At 38.0% G+C, this 22,393-nt stretch overlaps 3 protein-coding genes across 4 annotated transcripts; all 3 read right to left on the reverse strand.

Moving 5' to 3' along the window:
• Nucleotides 1-1,477: 1,477 nt before the first annotated feature.
• Nucleotides 1,478-11,941, reverse strand: LOC113689539 (G-type lectin S-receptor-like serine/threonine-protein kinase SD2-5). The gene is made up of 2 exons (XM_072050126.1): nt 10,582-11,941; nt 1,478-2,964 (listed from the first exon to the last, which is right to left on the reverse strand). The coding sequence occupies exons 1-2, from the start codon at nt 11,548-11,550 to the stop codon at nt 1,636-1,638; spliced, it is 2,298 nt and encodes a 765-aa protein (XP_071906227.1). The 5' UTR covers nt 11,551-11,941; the 3' UTR covers nt 1,478-1,635.
• A 560-nt stretch (nt 11,942-12,501) lies between these two features.
• LOC113689540 (G-type lectin S-receptor-like serine/threonine-protein kinase SD2-5) lies at nt 12,502-15,518 on the reverse strand. Its single transcript, XM_027207304.2, has one exon. The coding sequence runs from the start codon at nt 15,276-15,278 to the stop codon at nt 12,828-12,830; it is 2,451 nt and encodes an 816-aa protein (XP_027063105.1). The 5' UTR covers nt 15,279-15,518; the 3' UTR covers nt 12,502-12,827.
• Nucleotides 15,519-16,077: 559 nt separating this feature from the next.
• LOC113690222 (probable receptor-like protein kinase At5g20050) lies at nt 16,078-19,427 on the reverse strand. 2 transcript variants are annotated; one of them, XM_072051084.1, is made up of 2 exons: nt 18,650-18,787; nt 16,078-18,522 (listed from the first exon to the last, which is right to left on the reverse strand). In XM_072051084.1, exon 2 carries the CDS (start codon nt 18,288-18,290, stop codon nt 16,434-16,436), a length of 1,857 nt encoding a protein of 618 aa, XP_071907185.1. In that variant the 5' UTR covers nt 18,291-18,522; nt 18,650-18,787; the 3' UTR covers nt 16,078-16,433. The 2 variants fall into 2 exon arrangements, with proteins under 2 accessions (XP_071907185.1, XP_027063856.1); XM_027208055.2 differs by having other exon boundaries at nt 16,078-19,427.
• Nucleotides 19,428-22,393: the final 2,966 nt, after the last annotated feature.

Below are 22,393 nucleotides of genomic sequence, written 5' to 3' on the forward strand. Positions count from 1 at the left end.
TTTTATCTTTTTCTTTTATTTATTAGTATTCACATATTCTCTGATTATAGTGATTATGATTGTCAAATTAATTGATTGTCTTAGATCTGGATAATTAGTTGATTGGGTAATCTATTGTCAATTAAGGTGTTAAATCCGTAATTGTTTAATTGCCTTGAAATAGTGACAACTGGCATGATTAGATTTGTGTCAGGGGAATACGTAGGCTAATCTAAAATAACCCTGATAGTGCGTTATTTGATTAGAATAGGGCTCCTCTAATACGTAAGGCAATTAGAGAATTAAATCTTATAGGCGTACCTAAAATTATTTCTTAATTAGAGTAGTGATTAACGGGTGTACCTTAATCATCGATACAGTGAGGAAGAGTTGACTGTCATCGCTTGTTTGACAGTTATAACCTATTTATTAGTAAATAATTGGAATTATCTTTATATCGATGATCAATTAGGTGAACCATTGCTGAAGTTATTTCTTGGCTAGACCCTTAATTATCACTCATCTGATTTTAGTAAATTATTATTTAATTTTTAGTAGCTTCTTAGATTTTATTTGAATTTCTTTAATTGTCATCTTCTGCACAAAAACATCCCCTTATTACTGTGAATTTGAAAAGAAACAGTTACTTCCAGTTCCTGTGGATTCGACCCTGCTTACTACTATTTACAAAAATTAATTTTAGTTGAGCAGGTTTTTATTATTGCACGGGCTGACAACTTGTCAACATTCAGTCACTTCAAGTTCAGTTTTACTTTGATTTCTAGTTTTAAGTCCAAGCTGAATGTAGGACAAAAGAAAAAAAATTAAACTGGACCATATGCCAATAGTTGAAGGTAATAATAGTTTTCAGGAAAATCTGCTTAACATTTATCATCCTTGCTGTTTTGTGGATAAGGGATTTTGTTCTTATTGTGCACTTCTGCAACATTTATCAGGTGATGTTCCTCATTTGTTGGAGGTTTGATAACCTCAGTTTATTATTATTGTTTTTTTTCCAACCAACAATCATTTGTTTGTTATGGATGCTACTTTGATGGAGGCATTTTGAGTTCTGATTTATGTTCAGACTTCTTCCTAGACCGTTTTGCCATCTTTGTAAGGAATAATTAATTTCAATAAATCCGTCTCATTAAATTACTCTGCCTCCTGGACATTTAGATTAGATTGTCATGGAGACTTATGAAAGCATTAAAATTTGTGATGATAAATTTGATGACTAAAATAAATCTACATTTGCTATATCTCAAGTTTGGATGGGAAAGTAATTTAAAGTTGCAGCAAGCATCATTTAGTTTGCTCTTACATGTCCTCAAAAGAGAATATATTATAATTTAGCTATTTATGTGACCATTTTAGAACCAAAATCATATCTCATTTTGGATGATAGCCTGAGTTCTTGGTAAAGAAAAAAAAAAAAGAAAAGGAAAAAGTGAATTGTACTTGCTTTTTGTATCATCAAATGTCAATACATACAGTATAAGCTGAATTACATTTGCCTCCCCATGCTGTTCGGATGGCAGCAATTGGCAAACTGCAGTTTTGTCATTTCATTGAAGCCAAAATCCGTACAAGTACATTACACTACAAACTGCAGGGTTTTTAGCCTAAAGATCACAGCTGCTTGAGTTCTCTCGCCTACCTCGGTCCAGATAAAACTGAAGGCAACAATGGGCTAGCATCATCAACAGCTTCCTGTTCTTGATCAGCAGTTGCCACCATATTAACTACCGATGAATTTGTGAAGTCGAAGTTTAAATTGGTTTCAGCTGCTACTACACCCTCCAATGCTTTAACTACTAATGACATTGAAGGCCTCTTGGTGAAATCACTCTGCAGACACCATGCACCAATCTTCATCACATCAATAGCTTCCTCCATGTGGGTCAGCATATCCTCACTTTTCTTGTCAACAATGTCCTGAAGCCTCTCTTCTAGTGCTTTTCTCTTGAAAAGACTGAGCAGATGGCTATTCTCTCCAGTCATGGACCAATCCACATTCTTCCTCCCACAGATGATCTCCATGATGACAACGCCAAAGCTGTAAACATCAACTTTTTCTGTCATACCTGCAGAGTGCAGCCATTCGGGAGCCAAGTAACCCGGCGTTCCTCTCATCCTTGTAACAACTCTACTTTGATCCTTTTCAAGAAGCTTTGACAATCCAAAATCAGAAACTTTTGCATTGAAATTTTGATCTAAGAGAACGTTTTGGGGTTTTACATCAAAGTGGATTATTTTCTGACAGCATTCTTCATGGAGATAAGCTAATCCCTTAGCAATGTCCAAGATGATTTTTCTTCTTGTATGCCATGGAAGAGGAGATTTTTCTGTTCCACCAAATATCCAGGTATCAAGAGATCCATTAGCCATGTATTCATAAACCAGCAGCCTATGTGACTTTTCAGAGCAATATCCAACAAGTTTCACCAAATTAATATGGTGGATGCTACCTATTGTGTTTGCTTCCACTAAAAATGAATACTTCACCTGGCCAAAACCATCAAGGTATTTAACCGCTATTTTGGTGCCATTGTCAAGTATTCCTTCGTAGACAGAACCAAATCCTCCTTGCCCAAGTTTCCTGCTGAAATTTTCTGTCATTTTTTTCAACATCTCATACGAGTATCTTGTAGGCATTCCTGGTAAGTGGTCAAGCAAATCCATTTCGATTTCCTTCAGTTCTTTTAATCTTTTCCTGAAAAGAAAGAGGCAACACCCAACAACGCAAAGCGAAGCAGAAAAAGCTCCTAGAGTCAATACCAACATAACTTTGCTGTGCCTTGAATTCTTGACGCTAGAAACCTTAACAAACAGGGTTGTGTTGTGAACTGATACTGCGTGATTCTCGTTATTGATGATAGAGAATACTTCATTCAGTAATAAACAACCTCCTTCTGAAGTACCATTGCCATCGTATGCAAATAGAGCTGCTTTGCATGAACAGTTGTTCAGGCAGCTATTGATAGGGTGTAATTTTATCATTTATTTTATTATTAATTTTCCCTATTACCTGACCCGATGTGGATTAATTGCTGGATTCTACTCATTTTTAGTGTTTGGCATATATTTCAGGGAGTAGAACGAAAATATGATAACAAGTGCCAATTTGATAGAAAAGAAGTCTAAGGCACAGAGCTTATCCCAGGGGCATTGTTGGCAAAGGCAAACTTGTGCCCATTTTAGTAATTGCCGAAGACAAAAGCATTAAAAAGAGGAACGAAGGGCTGAAGTCGAGGGTCTTCTTCTTCCTCTCCGGAAGGGGAGCCGCCGCACAGCAGGGAGCTGCTTCCTTTCCCTTGGGGGAGCCGCCGCACAAGGCAAGAGCAGCAGAGGACTGAAGACGGCTGTGCTTTATTGTTTTGACCGGCCAAAAATTGACAGGTTGTCGAAGCCTGTGCAATAATAGAACCTGCTCAAACTAAAAGTGATTTCTGTAGATAGTGGTAAGCAGGGTCGAATCCACAGGGACTGGGAGCAATTGTTCCTTTTCAAATTCACAGTGACAAAGGGGGTGTTTTTATCTCAGGGGTGACAATTTAAGCAATCCAACTAAAAGTAAAATAATAAAAATAAAATAGCCAACTAGAAATTAAATAACAATTTACTAAAATCAAAGGATCTAGCCAAGGAATAACTTCAGCAATGGTTCACCTAATTGATCATCGATAAACAAAGGCAATCCCAATTATTTACTAATAAATAGGTTATAACTGCCAAACAAGCGATGACAGTCAACCCCTCCTTACTGTGTCGATGATTAAGGTACGCCCGTTAATCACTGCTCTAATTGAGAAATAATCCTAGGTACGCCCGTAGAATTTAATTCCCCAATTGCCTTACGTATTAGAGGAGCCCTATTCTAACCAAATAACGCACTACCAGGGTTATTTTAGATTAGCCCGCGTATTCCCCTGACACAAATCCAATCATGCCAGTTATCACTATTTTGAGACAATTAAACAATTACGGATTTAACACCTCAATTGATAATAGATTATTAATTTAACTAATTATCCGGATCCAAGACAATCAATTAATTAAACAACCATAAGCACTGCAATCAGGGAATATGCAAATACTAATAAATAAAGAAAAAGATAAAATTAAATCGATCTCACAATTTTTAGGCGACCCAAAGCATCCGTTGCTCCTTAACTAGAAAAAGGGATTTAGCTCATTATTGATGAGGAAAACCCATGCGAAATCGATGAACAAAATCCACGCAAGAGTGAAGCAAGAATCGCGGCCATTGTCAGGGAGCAATACTACTCAGAGCCACGACGGAAAAGTCAAAGAGCACAAAGCAAAGAAAAAGGAATAGTCCAATACTTTTCTTTTGCTCCTGACATTCACGAAGGAAGAAAACAACTACTAAGAGTCTTTACTACAACCGAAGAAGAAAAGTCAAAAGACAAAGAGCTAACTACTGAAGATTGGGTTTCCCTCTGTACCATTCGTTCCTCTCTAATCATCTCTAAGGCCTTCCTGTGCGGCGGCCCCTTGCGGAGAGGACCTCCTGTGCGGCGCTCCCCCTCGGGAGAGGAAGAAGAAGACCCCTGCCTTCAGCCCTTCGTTGCTCCTTTTAATGCTTTTGTCTTCGGCAATTACTAAAATGGGCATAAGCTTGCCTTTGCCAACAATGCCCCTGGGGTGAGCTCTGTGCCTTAGAATCCTTTTTTGTCAAATTAGCACTTGTTATCATATTTTCGTTCTACTCCCTGGAATATATGCAAAACACTAAAAATGAGTAGAATCCAGCAATTAATCCACATCGGGTCAGGTAATAGGGAAAATTAATAATAAAATAAATGATAAAATTACACCCTATCAATTCCCCCCACATCTAAACCATGCTTGTCCTCAAGCATAAGAAAAGTACACAGACACCAAAATTTGATAATGGTCATCGCTCTATCCAACAAATTGCCAAGGTACCAAGAAAAATAATAATCAAGCATCAATGGTCAAGTCCAAAAAACATCACTCCGGTTAGTTTCTAAACCACAAATTTCTCCAATTTCAGGTTAACTAATCTAAGAAAAAGGAATAACGCATAACATTTATCAGCAAATGGTCCAGCTATTAACCAAAATCTCAACATTAAATCCATAATTCGGCAAGCTGACTTTTATTATACACTAACACAACCTTCACTTTTTTTTCACATTTTTTTCTACTTTTCTTTTTTTTTTCTTTTTTTTTTTGAATAGTAACAAAAGACTTAGTCGCTAGCCATTAGAGCCTTTTGACGCGAACTCCAACATTGGCCAGATGAAGAAGCCCGGTTACTCAGCTTCTATCGCCACGTGACCACGGACTCATAGCAATTACTACTTTTTGACGCGAGAATCGACACTTTTAGGTGCAGATCCCCGGTTACTCAGTAGTAACTAATAGCGGAGTACAGTCAAGTTTATGCATAGCTAAAAATCACAAAAACTCAATATAACACAAGAACCAAAAGAAAACTTGCATCAGCTAGCCTCATTTTCAAACATGGAGAACTAAAGTTAATAACCGGACCAATTCACTAAAAATGCCAACAATCATTCCCTATGCCTAAGAAAGTTAATCAAAAATTATAAGAGTAAAACAATTATTGATATTCACCAAAGAGATGTTCTTGAATTCAACCACATTAACTTGATACCCTTTTATTATTAAAATTGGCAATAGTAGAAACAGAGACAATAATCCAACATCAAACCTTGGCATGCACTTACGAGCCAATCACTAAAAAGAAAAAAAAAATGAACGAGAGGTGGACAAATAACAAACTAAAAATAAAGAACTAGTATAGCTGTCCCCCCCCCACACCTAAATCCTACATTGTCCTCAATGGAGGGATTAAAGCAATTAAAACGAAGAGGGCAACGAAACTTCCCTCACGAGTGGCGAAAGGATAGGCGGGAATGGGGCACGGAAACTGATGTGATAGAAGTACGCGGCCAAGGTCTGAGATATCTCAACTCAATTCAACCAGCAAATGCAAAACTCTGTCCACCCAAAATCTCAACAAAGCCTCCAAGTAGACAGTTAATTTCTCAACTCAAAAGCAGCAATTCCAGTAATAGCAGTATAGAAGTTGGAGAATAACCACACAATCACAATCAGGTAGCCAACTAATTGAAAATAACAAATGCTAATCAAAATACCCCCAACTAGTACCACTGGTGCAAAACGTAGTCCACAATCAATGAAATTGCTATAGCAGAGTAGAGCAGTAGTAAAGCAATAGCCCCAAGTGTTAATCTAATCACAAGAAAGATTCTAAACCTCTAAAGAAGAGCAACAGGCGACTGGAATTCCAATGAATAGAGCAAGAAGAGGAACCGTAGGTGAAAACCCAGTCCACCGAAGTCAATAAACAAACCCAGGAAATAAATAAGTCCTCAAATGAGTCAACAAATTGCACACATGATCAGACCAAAATCACAGACACTGTTCCTCCAAATCAGCAATATAAACCAACATCCAGAATGTCCTCAAAAACTCGATTAAAAAACTACTAATGCCAACAAGGAATGCAGTTGCCGAATTAAGTCAACCAAAATTCCAACAAGCACAACACTGGCCGAGATTCTTCCCAAAATATCACAGACAATTGTTAAAATTCCAGCCCACCCAAGAACTTCAATAATTCCCCCCAAAAGTTTGAACAAATGCTCCCAGCAGTGACTCCGTAGCAAGAGCCCAATGGGTCAACAATTTAAGCGATAGTAATGCAGAAATGCAACAAGAGTAACACAGGCACAAGCCCTTGGCAGACAATGAGGTATCCAACCAAATAGAGTGAACAAATTCAAGGGAGAATACTGCAACCAGTGCCACCGGTACGAATCGCAAACCAAGAGCAATGAGATTGCAATAACCAAGTAGAGCAGGAGGCCAAGTAACGCCCACCCATGACCCCTAAATAATTAGTCAAAGCCAGAAACAATGCAGTCCAAAATCTCAACAATTGCACCAAAGAAAGTATCACAAGAAAATGCCAGGCAGAGCATCAACAACACCTCCCAAGAATTCTATGAAAACACTAACAACGGAGCACCCAACCTAATGGGCACTACAATTTCTCCAGTGAGCAGTTAAGTTCAATCATAATGGCAGTGAGACCCCAAAACCTGGACTTCAATTTAATCAACTAACAATGGAGCCACGGGCTTGTCAACTGAGTTTAACCATTAAACCCCAGAAAATTTTTCTCCCAACAAACAGGTAAGAGTTGAAGGGGTTGAGTACCTCCACTGTGTGAGAAAGAGGGAGACGCGAGGGAGATGGGGGTGAGTTGGTCGTGGCGGACAGAGAGGGAATAGTGCGAACAGGGGCAGAGGAGGAAGAGCTCGCACGAGGGAGGTGGAAGTGGAGGTTGCGCAAGCTGTTGACGGCGGCCGTGGGTCGCGCGGCGTGCTGCTGGCGGCGAGCAGAGAAAGGTGGAGCTGGAGCCGAGGTGGGGAAGAGCTGGCAGTGTGGGCGGTGCGTGTGACGGCAGGCTGCGGCAGTCGCGGCTAGCTTGGGCTTGGGCTTCGTGAGCTGATGGTGGTAGCTGTGGGCGGCGGCAGACCAGAGATTCGGTCGAACAAGAGAGGGAACAAGGGAGAAGAAAGAAAGAAGAAGAAAGGAAGAAAGAAAGAAAGAAAAAGAAAGAAAAGAAGAAAAAGAAAAATTTTTTTTTCTACGGAAATCATTTTTTTTTTATTTTTATTTTTTTTTTTTTTTTTGAATTTTGGAAACTAAAGCTACGTTGATAAGAAAATTTTTTTTTTTTTTTTTTGAATCCTTACCTTTCCCGCGAACGTGACGCGGGCACGTCATGAGGGCAAGAGAGCTCTCAGAAGTTTCAGAATTTCTGATCGTGAGCTTCCTGCACGTCCCCACGCGGGCACGTCAAGAGGGCAGGAGAGCTCCCAGAAGTTTCAGAAATTTCTGATCGTGAGCTCCCTGCACATCACCACGCGGGCGCGTCATGACTGAAGGGCACCTATAAATCAGCAAAAACGAAAATTAACACCCAAAATCAGTCAAATTCAAGGAAAGCAGATTTAAACTATGACACGAAACCAATCAAGCAATTAAAAGAAACAATTGGGTTGCCTCCCAATGAGCGCCTTTCTTTAATGTCTTTGGCTAGACATGCTATGCTTGTTCACGGGGGATAAAATCTTGTGGCTCGTTTCAATGTTTCATCTTCAATATGATCCTGGTAACCCTCATAGATGGAGTAATCTTTGAGCACACGAGTTACGGGCTTCCATGGACTAGTAAATGGCGCTAAACAAGTCAACAATGATCTGCATTCTCCACTCACTCCTCCACCACACGCATTCATCGGTTCAAGATATTTTTCCATTGCCACTCTTAACTTATTCCTATCATGAAATTTCAAATTTTCTGGTATAATAAAATCAATTTCAGTAACAGGAATTGAAGAAGAGGAATTAGGAAAATATTGATTAAGGAGTGGAGGAGATGTCACCGCATTTGAAAATTGTTCACTGGATTCATTCACTTGAATAATTTGATGTTGGAGTCTCATGTCTTCCACTTCAACTGTATCTTTGGATCCTCCTTCTTGAGACTCTTGCAGTTCCATATCACTTGTCAGGATAATTGCACTCTCACCTTTTTTAGAGTCATTGATGGTCTGTGAGGGCAAGTCTGACATGAATGACGATTGTTGAGACTCTTGCAGCTGAAAACTCATTGGCCCCTCTTCATAATTAACGTTAGAGTTATCCCACCATCCTTGATCATACCGGTTTGAATAAGGGTCATACCACGTTTGAGATCGAGGTGAAGAATCTCCAAATTTTTTTTTTGAGATAGTCACTCAGGTAGTCTTGATATTCGGGGCACATACCGGTTGAATGATCCCTGGCATAACAAATTTCACAGGTTGCAGCAGCCATTCTTTCTCTAACAGAGTTTAGTGCCTCTGCATATGCAGACCTCACAAAAAAACTAGCCTCGTTGCCTTCCCCGGAAATAAAATCCAGTATATCACCAAAATACGGAGTGTAAGAAGCCATAAACTAAATAAAAAAATGTAAACAAGATGAATTGAAAAAGAAACAAATAACTAGCGCCAGTCCCCGGCAGCGGCGCCAAAAAATTGACAGGTTGTCGAAGCCTGTGCAATAATAAAACCTGCTCAAACTAAAAGTGATTTCTGTAGATAGCAGTAAGCAGGGTCGAATCCACAGGGACTGGGAGTACTTATTTCTTTTCAAGTTCACAGTGACAAGGAGGTGTTTTTATGCAGAAGATGGCAAACAAAGAAAATCTAAGAAGCTACTAAAAATTAAATAACAATCTACTAAAATCAAATGAGTGATAATTAAGGATCTAGCCAAGAAATAATTTCAGCAATGGTTCACCTAATTGATCATCGATAAGCAAAGGCAATTCCAATTATTTACTAATAAATAGGTTATAACTGCCAAACAAGCGATGACAGTCAACCCCTCCTTACTGTGTCGATGATTAAGGTACGCCCGTTAATCACTGCTCTAATTGAGAAATAATCCTAGGTACGCCCATAGAATTTAATTCCCCAATTGCCTTACGTATTAGAGGAGACCTATTCTAATCAAATAACGCACTACCAGGGTTATTTTAGATTAGCCCGCGTATTCCCCTGACACAAACCTAATCATGCCAGTTGCCACTATTTTAGAGCAATTAAACAATTACGGATTTAATGCCCTAATTGACAATAGATTATCCAATCAACTAATTATCTGGATCCAAGACAATCAATTAATTAAATAACCATAAGCATAACAACCAAGAAATATGCGGATACCAATAAATAAAAGGAAAAGATTAAATTAAAACAATCTCATAATTTTTAAGCGAACCAAAACCTTCGTTGCTCCTTGACCAGAGAAAATGGCTTTAGCTCATTGTTGATGGGAAAACCCCATACAAAATTGCAAAGGAAATCGTGGCCATCGTCCGGCTAAATTTGGAAAATCCAATTCGTCCGAATACTGAATACATAGAAAAGCTACAAAAGGCCATTCACGGCTTCCACTCCGTTCCACGCACAAAGGAAAAGAAAAACTACTAAAAGTAACTAAAGAAGGAAAAAGTCAAAGCCAAGGATGGCTAAGCTACTGACATTCGTATGTTTCTTAAGCCAAAGAGAATAAATCCAAGGGAAAAGTCAACAATTGCGGCTAAGAAAAACTAGAGACCAAAAGCTCTTCCTGTTGTGCGGCGGCTCCCCTTCCGGAGAGGAAGAAGAAGCTCCCTTTTTTCCTGCGCAATTTTCCTTTATAAAGTAGTGCCCCTTGCGACGGCTTGCGACGGCTCCTGTGCGGAAAAATGAAGACTTCGGCCCAATTTGCCCAACAAGGGCTCATGTTTTGTTGTTCCAAAAATGCCCCTAGGACAAGCTCTATCATCTGGACTCTTTTTCTGCCAAATTAGCACCTGTTATTATATTTTCGTTCTACTCCCTGAAATATATGTAAAATACTAAAGGTGAGTAGAATCCCACAATTAATCCAGATTGGGTCAGGTAATAGGAGAAATTAATAATAAAATAAATGATAAAATCGCAAACTATCATTCATCTAACCCTGTTCCATGACCGTACAAACTTGATTCAAACGCAAAGTAATATGCATTCTTAAGCTCTAGAAAACTCTGATCTTTGGCGTAGTCACAAGAAATTGGAGTAAGTGCTGAACATCCAAGATTTGAATGCCTAGAATCGATTTGCCTAAAAAAGTTTGACTGATAGTTGGCTGCATCAGGACAACCACATTGCCCATGTTTGCAGACTCCATACTTTCCACATACCATTGGATATCCACAATCACCAGCTTCTGGACTCAAAAGATCAGCAACCTGTCTCCAATGCATTCCATCCCACTCATAAACCTTTAGATGCCCATCAGGGTCGAACTTCAGGAATTGAGAAAAGGAACTACAAGGAATATCCCATCCATATAATCTTCCTTTGTTGAATTCGAAAGAATGACCCTCATGAAATCTGGATGAATAGTATCTTTGAGGTGGATTGGACTCCATATAAGCCATCAAGCCATCAGGGGTAACAGAAAGACAGAACAAACCTTGACTCATGTTTGATTCTGAAACACTAGCTCTTAAGTTTTGCCCTGGAACTAATTTCTGTCCCCAGAGCAATGAGTCAGTAGGATGATCAAAAGATTGCCAAATCGTCTCATTGTTTCTGCCGAAGAGAACAAGGTTTCCTGTGTCTGTCAAGTTTATGCCTGAAACAGGCTTTCCTCTCGTGTTGCTGGACCACACCACGGTGAGATCAAAATTTATCAAAACCAAATCTCCATCTTGCCTGAGTTGCAAAGCAGCATGAGTTGGAACAGGATTGTTTCTGTTAGCAGACCAGACTAGCTGTGGGAATTGCAGAAAAGCTGAATTCAAATTTTGGAAAATGAGGACTCCGAAGAGGCATGAGCTACCATCCATATTACAGTAGAAGCCACACATGAACCACGGTCCATCTGTTTTTCTCAAGAGGATTGGTGTCACAGAAGCCAATTCTGTAGTATTCACCATCTGACTAGGGTGATTAGGCCATAAAGTGGAAAGATAGGCAGTTGAACTATAGTTGAGAACTTTGGCACCCAAAAATTTTGAAGAAGAAATTATCAAAAGGCTAGACAGGAGTACAGCTGCATGTTATGGTTTGTGCTTGAAAGCCATTTGTTGATTTGTACTGTGCAGATTGTAGAGCAGGTTCTTAGCTAGGAAGAAGATAAAGGTTGGGAAGAAATGAACGAGTAAGCACCTCAAATGATTACATGGGGAGCACATAAATGCTAGTCAGATCAATCTCAATCAGAACAGGAAGACACAGAGCTATTCATCCTAAAGAGAAGGCGGCTTGGAATTTCTTTCGAGCTGTCCACCTGTTCTAATGTCCAAGTCTTGTATCCTCGGGAGAGAACAGGAGGATTTGAAATGAGAGCCTCTAGATCTTAGGGTATCAATTTTAGCCATTAGTTGAGGCCTCGTCAGCTGGTCCACTTAATTTCTTTATAATTTATTTATTTTTAAATTTAAGACAAGTTCAGTGGGATCTATTAATTATAGGATGGTAACCCCAAAAAAAAAAAAGAAATTTTGGTTGAAAAGGGTCTAGAGGAGTTTAATTTTACAAATTGCTGAAATAGAAAATTTGCCATAGGGCTTTCTTTTGGGGTGTGTCATTTCCCAAATTATACAACTATTTAATTCCAGAGAAGCCATCTACCTACATAATTATGCCGTTCTGACACTGCATATTTAAACTAAATTGTCATGAGACTTATGAAAGCATAAAAACTTGTGATAGTGAATTTGAAGACTGAGGAATAAAACCAAACTATATTTGCAACAATTTAGGTTAGGATGGGATGGTAATATAAAGTTGCAGCAAGCATCATTTGGCTTGCTCTTACAAGTGCCAAAAGAGAATAAGAGCCTTAGCTATTTGTATAACCATTTGAGAACCTAATCCATCTTGCATTGTGGATAACACCCTGACATCTTGATGAAGAAAAACAAGTGGAAAAAGTAATATGCACCTGAATCATACAGCATAAAGTTAAATTGAGCACAACATCTCATTGTTTCTGAAGTATAAAAACACCCAGCTCCAGGAAACAAGATGTTGTGCCTTGTATATAACCAAATATCAGTACATGAACCACAAGCTGAACAAGAGATTTGCCTTCCCATAATGTTCAGACGGTAACAATTGGAAAACTGCAGCTGGATCTCTAAATAGAAAAGTCTGTACATTACTGTGTGCAAGATTTTTGGGTAAAGATCATAGACTCTTTAGCTCTTGCCTACCTCGGTCCAGATAAAACTGAAGGCAACAACGGGGTAGCATCATCAACAGCTTCCTTTTCTTCAGCAGCAGTTGTCCCCATGTTGACTACTGATGAATTTGTGAAGTCGTAGTTTATATTGGTTTCAGCAGTCACCAAACCTTCCAATGCTTTAACTACCAAGGACATTGAAGGCCTCCTGGTGAAATCACTCTGCAGACACCATGCACCAATCTTCATCACATCAATAGCTTCCTCCATGTGGATCAGCATATCCTCACTTTTCATGTCAACAATGTCCTGAAGCCTCTCTTCTAGTGCTTTTCTCTTGAAAAGACTGAGCAGATGGCTGTTCTCTCCAGTCATGGACCAATCCACATTCTTCCTCCCACAGATGATCTCCATGATGACAACGCCAAAGCTGTAAACATCAACTTTTTCTGTTATACCTGAGTGCAGCCATTCGGGAGCCAAGTAACCCGGCGTTCCTCTCATCCTTGTAACAACTCTACTTTGATCCTTTTCAAGAAGCTTTGACAATCCAAAATCAGAAACTTTTGCATTGAAATTTTGATCTAAGAGAACATTTTGGGGTTTTACATCAAAGTGAATTATTTTCTGACAGCATTCTTCATGGAGATAAGCTAATCCCTTAGCAATATCCAAGATGATTTTTCTTCTTGTTGGCCATGGAAGAGGAGATTTTTCTGTTCCACCAAATATCCAGGTATCAAGAGATCCATTAGCCATGTATTCATAAACCAGAAGCCTATGTGACTTTTCAGAGCAATATCCAACAAGTTTCACCAAATTAATATGGTGGATGCTACCTATTGTGTTTGCTTCCACTAAAAATGAATCCTTCACCTGGCCAAAACCATCAAGGTATTTTACTGCTATTTTGGTGCCATTGTGAAGTATTCCTTCATAGACAGAACCAAATCCTCCTTGCCCAAGTTTCCTGCTGAAATTTTCTGTCATTTTTTTCAACATCTCATACGAGTATCTTGTAGGCATTCCTGGTAAGTGGTCAAGCAAATCCATTTCAATTTCTTTCGATTCTTTTAATCTTTTCCTGAAAAGAAAGAGGCAACACCCAACAACGCAAAGCGAAGCAGAAAAAGCTCCTAAAGTCAACGCCAATGTAACTTTGCTCCGTTTTGAAATCTTGACATTAGAAACCTTAACAAACAGGGTTGTGTTGTGAACCGATACTGCGTGATTCTCGTTATTGATGATAGAGAATACTTCATTCAGTAATAAACAACCTCCTTCTGAAGTACCATTGCCACCATATAGAAATAGAGCTGCTTTGCATGAACAGTTGTTCAGGCAACTATTTTTGCATTCATCTAGCCCTGTTCCATGATTGTATGAGCTTGAGTCAAATGCAAAGTAATATGCATTCTTAAGCTCTAGAAAACTCTGATCTTTGGCACGGTCACAAGAAATTGCAGCCAGTGGGGAACATCCAAGATTTGGATGCCTAGAATCCATTTGCCTAAAAAAGTTTGACCGGTAGTTGGCTGCATCAGGACAATCGCATTGCCCATGTTTGCAGACTCCATACCTTCCACATACCATTGGATATCCACAATCACCAGCTTCTGGTCTCAAAAGATCAGCAACCTGTCTCCAATGCATTCCATCCCACTGATAAACCTTTAGATGCCCATCAGGGTTGAACTTCAGGAATTGAGAAGAGGAACTATAAGGAATATCCCATCCATATAATCTTCCTTTGTTGAATTCGAAAGAATGACCCTCATGAAATCTGGATGTATAGTATCTTTGAGGTGGATTGGACTCCATATAAGCCATCAAGCCATCAGGGGTAACAGAAAGACAGAACAAACCTTGACTCATGTTTGATTCTGAAACACTGGCTCTTAATTTTTGCCCTGGAACTAATTTCTGTCCCCAAAGCAATGAGTCAGTAGGATGATCAAAAGATTGCCAAATCGTCTCATTGTTTCTGCCAAAGAGAACAAGGTTTCCTGTGTCTGTCAAGTTTATGCCTGAAACAGGCTTTCCTCTCGTGTTGCTGGACCACACCACGGTGAGATCAAAATTTATCAAAACCAAATCTCCATCTTGCCTGAGTTGCAAAGCAGCATGAGTTGGAACAGGATTGTTTCTGTTAGCAGACCAGACTAGCTGTGGGAATTGCAGATAAGCTGAATTCAAATTTTGGAAAATGAGGACTCCGAAGAGGCATGAGCTACCATCCATATTACAGTAGAAGCCACACATGAACCACGGTCCATCTGTTTTTCTCAAGAGGATTGGTGTCACAAAAGCCAATTCTGTACTATTGACCATCTGACTAGGGTGATTAGGCCATAAAGTGGAAAGATAGGCAGTTGAACTATAGTTGAGAACTTTGGCACATAAAAATTTTGAAGAAGAAATTATCAAAAGGCTAGACAGGAGTACAGCTGCATGATATGGTTTGTGCTTCAAAGCCATTTGTTGATTTGTACGGTGCAGATTGTAGAGTAGGTTCTTAGCTAGGAAAAAGATAAAGATTGGGAAGAAATGAACGAATAAGCACCTCAAATGATTACATGGGGAGCACAAAAATGCTAGTCAGATCAATCTCAATGAGAACAGGAAGACACAGAGCTATTCATCCTTTACCCAACCGAAAGACAAGGCGACATGGAATATCATTCGAGCTGTCGACCTGTTCTAATGTCCAAGTCTTGTATCCTCGGGAGGGAGCAGGAGGAAACTGACAACCTCTAGATCTTAGGATCTCAATTTTAGCCATTAGTTGAGGCCTCCTCAGCTGGTGCACTTAATTTCTTTATAGTTTATTTATTTATTTATTTATAAATTTAAGACAAGTTCAGTGGGATCTATAAATTATAGGATGGTAACCCCAAAAAAAAGAAGAAATCTTGGTTGAAAAGGGTCTAGAGGAGGTTTAATTTTACAAATTGCTGAAATAGAAAATTTGCCATAGAACTTTCTTTTGGGGTGTATCATTTCCCAAATTACACAACTATTTAATTCCAGAGAAGCCATCTAACTACATAATTATGCCGTTCTGACACCTGCATATTTTTTAAACTAGATTGTCATGAGACTTATGAAAGCATAAAAACTTGTGATAGTGAATTTGAAGACTGAGGAATAAAACCAAACTATATTTGCAACAATTTAGGTTAGGATGGGATGGTAATATAAAGTTGCAGCAAGCATCATTTAGCTTGCTTTTACAAGTGCCAGAAGAGAATAATAGCATTAGCGATTTGTATAACCATTTGAGAACCAAATTCATCTTGCATTGTGGATAATACCCTGATATCTTGATGAAGAAAAACAAGTGGAAAAAGTAATATGCACCTGAATCATACAGCATAAAGTTAAATTGACCACAACATCTCATTGTTTCTGAAGTATAAAAATATTGGCACCCAGCTCCAGGAAACAAGATGTTGTGCCATTTGTATCACCAAATATCAGTACATAAACCACAAGCTGAACTAGAGATTTGCCTTCCCATAATGTTCAGACGGTAACAATTGGAAAACTGCAGCTGGATCTCTACATATAAAAGTCTGTACATTACTGTGTGCAAGATTTTTGGGTAAAGATCATAGACTCTTCAGCTCTTGCCTACCTCGGTCCAGATAAAACTGAAGGCAACAATGGAGTAGCATCATCAACAGCTTCCTTTTCTTCAGCAGCAGTTGTCACCATGTTGACTACTGAGGAATTTGTGAAGTCGTAGTTTAAATTGGTTTCAGCAGTCACCAAACCTTCCAATGCTTTAACTACCAAGGACATTGAAGGCCTCCTGTTGATATCACTCTGCAGACACCATGCAGCAATCTTCATCATATCAATAGCTTCCTCCATGTGGATGAGCACATCCTCACTTTTCTTGTCAACAATATCCTGAAGTGTCTCTTCGAGTGCTTTTCTCTTGAAAACATCGAGCAGGTGACTATTCTCCCCTGTCATGGACCAATCCACATTCCTCCTCCCACAAATAATTTCCATGATGACAACGCCAAAGCTGTAAACATCAACTTTTTCTGTCATACCTGCAGAGTGCAGCCATTCGGGAGCCAAGTAACCCGGCGTTCCTCTCATCCTTGTAACAACTCTACTTTGATCCTTTTCAAGAAGCTTTGACAATCCAAAATCAGAAACTTTTGCATTGAAATTTTGATCTAAGAGAACGTTTTGGGGTTTTACATCAAAGTGGATTATTTTCTGACAGCACTCTTCATGGAGATAAGCTAAACCCTTAGCAATGTCCAAGATGATTTTTCTTCTTGTATGCCATGGAAGAGGAGATTTTTCTGTTCCACCAAATATCCAGGTATCAAGAGATCCATTAGCCATGTATTCATAAACCAGAAGCCTATGTGACTTTTCAGAGCAATATCCAACAAGTTTCACCAAATTAATATGGTGGATGCTACCTATTGTGTTTACTTCCACTAAAAATGAATCCTTCACCTGGCCAAAACCATCAAGGTATTTTACTGCTATTTTGGTGCCATTGTCAAGTATTCCTTCGTAGACAGAACCAAATCCTCCTTGCCCAAGTTTCCTGCTGAAATTTTCTGTCATTTTTTTCAACATCTCATACGAGTATCTTGTAGGCATTCCTGGTAAGTGGTCAAGCAAATCCATTTCAATTTCTTTCGATTCTTTTAATCTTTTCCTGAAAAGAAAGAGGCAACACCCAACAACGCAAAGCGAAGCAGAAAAAGCTCCTAGAGTCAATAGCAACGTAGCCTTGCTCTGCCTTGAATTCTTGACGTTAGAAACCTTAACAAACAGGGTTGTGTTGTGAACTGATACTGCATGATTCTCATTATTAATGATAGAAAAAACTTCATTCAGTAATAAACAACCTCCTTGTGAAGTGGCATTGCCACCATATAGAAATAGAGCTGCTTTGCATGAACAGTTGTTTAGGCAGCTATTCTTGCATTCGCCCAGCCCTGTTCCATGATTGTATGAGCTTGAGTCAAAGGCAAAGTAATATGTACTCTTAAGCTCCAGAAAACTCTGATCTTTGGCGCGGTCACAAGAAATTGGAGCCAGTGGGGAACATCCAAGATTTGGATGCCTAGAATCCATTTGCCTGAAAAAGTTTGACCGGTAGTTGGCAGCATGAGGACAATCGCATTGCCCTTGTTTGCAGACTCCATAACGTCCACATACCATTGGATAACCACAATCACCAGCTTCAGGTCTCAAAAGATCAGCAACCACTTTCCAATGCATTCCATCCGAATCCAACTGATGTACCTTTAGATGCCCTTCGGGAGCAAACTTCAGGATTTGAGCAGACGAATTATAAGGAATATCCCATCTATAGAAGCGTCCTTTGTTGAATGCAAAAGAACGACCCTCGTGAAATCTAGACGTATAGTATCTTTGAGGTGGATTGGACTCCATATAAGCCAACAAGCCATCGGGGGTAACAGAAAGAGAGAACAAACCTTCACTCATGTTTGATTCTGAAACACGAGCTCTTAATTTCTGCCCTGGAACTAATTTCTGTCCCCACAGCAACGAGTCGGTAGGATGATCAAAAGATTGCCAAATGGTCTCGTTATTTTTTCCAAAGAGCACAAGGTTTCCTGTTTCAGTCAAGTTTAATCCTGAAACAGGCTTTCCTCCCGTGTTGCTGGACCAGACTACAGTGTGATCAAAATTTTTCAAAACCAATTCTCCATCTTGCCTGAGGTGCAAAGCAGCATGAGTTTGTACAGGAGTGTTTCTATTAGCAGACCAGACTAGTTGTGGGAATTGCAGATAAGTTGTATTCAAATTTTGGAAAATGAGGACTCCAAAGAGGCATGACCTACCATCCATTTTACAGTAGAAGCCGCACATGAACCACGGTCCATTTGTTTTTCTCAAAAGGATTGGTGTCACAAAAGCCAATTCTGTACTATTGACCATCTGACTGGGGTGATTAAGCCATGAAGTGGAAAGAGAGGCAGCTGAATTATAGTCGAGAGCTTTGACACATAAAAATTGTGAAGAAGAAATGATCAGAAGGCTAGACAGGAGCATAGCTGCATGATATGGGGTGTGCTTTAAAGCCATTGCTTGCTATGTATTAAGCAGATTATAGAGTAGCTTCTTAGCTAGGAAAAAGATAGAGAGTGGGAAGAAATGAATGAATAAGCCCCTGAAAATATTGGTGTTGAGTGGGAAGAAATGAAATAATGAATGAATAAGCCCCTCAAAATTTTTGTGTTGAGTGGGAAGAAATGAATGAATATTACCTCAAATCTTTACTTTACATTAGGAGCACATCACTGCTAGTTAGTCTATCTCAATCTGGACAGGAAGATAATAATCAACAGAGCCATTCATCTTTCACCCCACCAAAAAGAAAGCAACTTGGGCTGGCTGTCCATCTGTTCTAAGATCCAAGTCTTCCAGAGTCTTAAAACATAGGAACCATCATTAAGGTGTCAAGTACCACTACAGTTAAATGATAGACTTTCAGAAACTCAAAATTTTGACAACATGAATGCCCGAATTTAGCCAGCTTAAATCATGGGTACTTTGAACTTTCAAGTAATGGGATTAAAAGGAGTGGAAATAAGATGGCCCTGGAGAATTTCACTACCATAACATGAGTAAAGATTGCTGCAACAAAGTTTGATTAGTCTTGTATTTACTGCTAGTTAACTTTCTTAAAAGCCGTGAAGCAAAGACTTTTCCATTTTATAGTGAACAATGAACAATTTTTTTGGAGCAAGTTACAAGTACCTAACCTATAACATATGTTCTTTCCACAAGCTGACGTGAGATTTTTCCAGTAAAGAAAAGAAGTTGAATTGAAGATTACCGGTTAGAAAGCGATGTCATCCGGGAAAGTCATAAGAAGTTTCTTGAAAATATTTTCTGGAAAATAAAGTAAATGAATCACCCTACTTGTTAGCACCAATTAGACAACATTTTTGTTGACTTTTTTTTTTTCTATATTCTAATTAGCGTCGCTAAGTGATTAGCTTTGTTTGATTGGCCTCATAGTTCTTGGCAGCTCATTGACTGCTGGATCTGATGATCACTAGCCTTGTTTAGTAGTTGGATTTCGCATGTAAAGAAGTTGTAAGGTGTATCTACTATTGCTATTGAAATGTTTTGTGTTTACCTTTCAAAAGAGAGTAAATATGGATTAATACTTACTAAGAAAGCAAAGAGTTTGGAGCAGTGGCCGGCAGAGAAATAATTGTGAGTAGGGCAAATATAAGTATCAAAATTTTAGAGCTGACAATTTGTCCCAAGTCCCAATGGGCTACCCATGCCCAAAGGAATTTTGGGCGGGATGGGTATTATAATTTGGTATTGGGTTTAAGTTGGGACACATCCCAACTATACCCATTAATGAATGGGAAAGGATGGGAAATACTTGGGTACCCATTGGGCTCAAATGACAAGGGCTCCGTTTGGATTAGCTGTTTTTGGGGGGTGTTTTTGAAATATTTTATTGTAGCAGTGTATATGAAAAATTTTTACTATAAAATTTTTTTGAAATATTTGATATACTAATATGGATGGGATGTTTCTTGATTTATTGTATATTACTGTAACATTGTATTTGAAAAACTTATTTTTTTGAAAAAATAGTCAATCCAAACGGAGTCTTAGATTCAAAAATTATCTTTAACAATTTTTATAGTCATACCAGCGAATATAATCTAGTAGTCTTCCTAGTCATTATCCATAAGAATTTCCAACATTTCAGTTAGTTTAGACCTGTCATCCTTGGACAATGATGAGGATAAATATTCAACATCCTAAGGACCTTGGCCATCTTGATATATGTTGGAATATGGCTGTATATCTATCTTTTCTTTTATTTGTTAATCCAATTTTTTATGGGAATCTTGAGTATAAAGCACTTGCATGTTTATTTAATAAAACTAAAAGAAATTTAATAAATCAAAAATATTAAAATTATATAAAAATAAAAAATGAATTAAAGGAAAAAAAATATGTAGAAAATGGATTTGGGTATTGGGCGGGATCAATCTAAACTCATCCCAAACTGATCCCGCCCAAGTTAGTCCCAAAACACATATGGGTAATGTTGGGCCCAAACCCATATGACTCGGTTCCATCTCAAACCCAAGCAAATCCCGCCCATCCCGCCCATTTTGCCACCTCTACAAAATTTCTTCATTGTCTTTCCTAAAAGTAGTTCATAACAACAATTTTCATATAAAATGTATTGCATCTATTTAATCAGTAATATCACATAAAATCACATAATAATATTAGTACAGTGATTTTTTTTCTTTTGCATAAAAAAAAAATACAAGAAACCTCTTAAAGCAGCTCACAGACCTATAATTTTATAACTTATAAAATTTGTTGTTTTATTAAAAAAAGTCACCTCCATTTTATTGAAAAAAGTTACAACTGTTTTAATTTATTTTAACTCAGCAATGCAATTGCTCTATATTTTTACTTTTGTTGAAAAAATTACAAAATTCATTTTTACTGACGTAGCAGGCCATTGCTTTGAATTTTGTAACATTTTATTTCCATTAAATTACCAAACTAATTGTGTTTACATTTGCTTCTAAGCAACGCAATGTCAGAGGTGGCAAATCAACCCACTTAACTAGATTTACCCATACCCACCCATGAATAGATGGGTATGGGTATCTTAAATTTTTGTATATGGGTATAAATGGATTACCCAATAATACCCATTTAATAAATAGGTATTATTGGGTAACCCATCAAACCCAATTAACCCATTTAAAATTCTCTTCCCCCCAAGTCTCTTCTTTTCCCCTACCTTTTTTTTTCAAATTTTTCATTTTGTCATGATGTTAACATTATTATTATTATTATTATTATTATTATTATTATTTGTTGGTTTTATCTTATTATTTTATTTTTTTTTAGTTTGTTAACTTGCTCATTTTTTAGCATTACCAATTTATGATAAATTTTAGCCTATTTTCTTATCTTTATAAAATGAAATTTTAAATTTATATATGAAAAAAATGTTAGGGGTTCAAATTTTTGGATTAAGTTTTTATATTAATTTTTATAGTACTTAATTCAAATTTTTATATTCGTATTATTCAATTATTAAATAATAGGTAATTTTGTGACATAGAGTATAAATGAAAAAATTGGTAATTAAGTTTATTGAACATTATAAGTAAATATTTAAAACTAATGATGGGTACAAAGAGTGATATAAATTGATAACTTAGTTTGCAAAAATGAATTTAAATGAGTTTACAAAAAGTTAAAATAAATGGGTTATAAATGGGTAATTGGGTTACCCAATTCATTTTTTGACTTACCCATTTATACCCATCTAATTAAATGGGTATAAATGAGTTGACTCACTTATACCCATTACCCATTTTACCCAACCCAAACCCGCCCAAGTCACCCATTTTGACACTTCTACGCAATGAGGGCTTAATTGAAAATTTCTCAAAATTACACGGGTCATAAAGAGGAGCACAACTAAAAATTTCTCAAAATTACTTGGGTAATAGTAGAATTATTTGGGGGGCAGTGCTTTGTTTTAGCCCCTTTCCCTTCATAAGAGGAGAAACAAA

This window comes from Coffea arabica, chromosome 5c (genome assembly GCF_036785885.1).
Source record: "Coffea arabica cultivar ET-39 chromosome 5c, Coffea Arabica ET-39 HiFi, whole genome shotgun sequence".
NCBI classification, from domain to species: domain Eukaryota; kingdom Viridiplantae; phylum Streptophyta; class Magnoliopsida; order Gentianales; family Rubiaceae; genus Coffea; species Coffea arabica.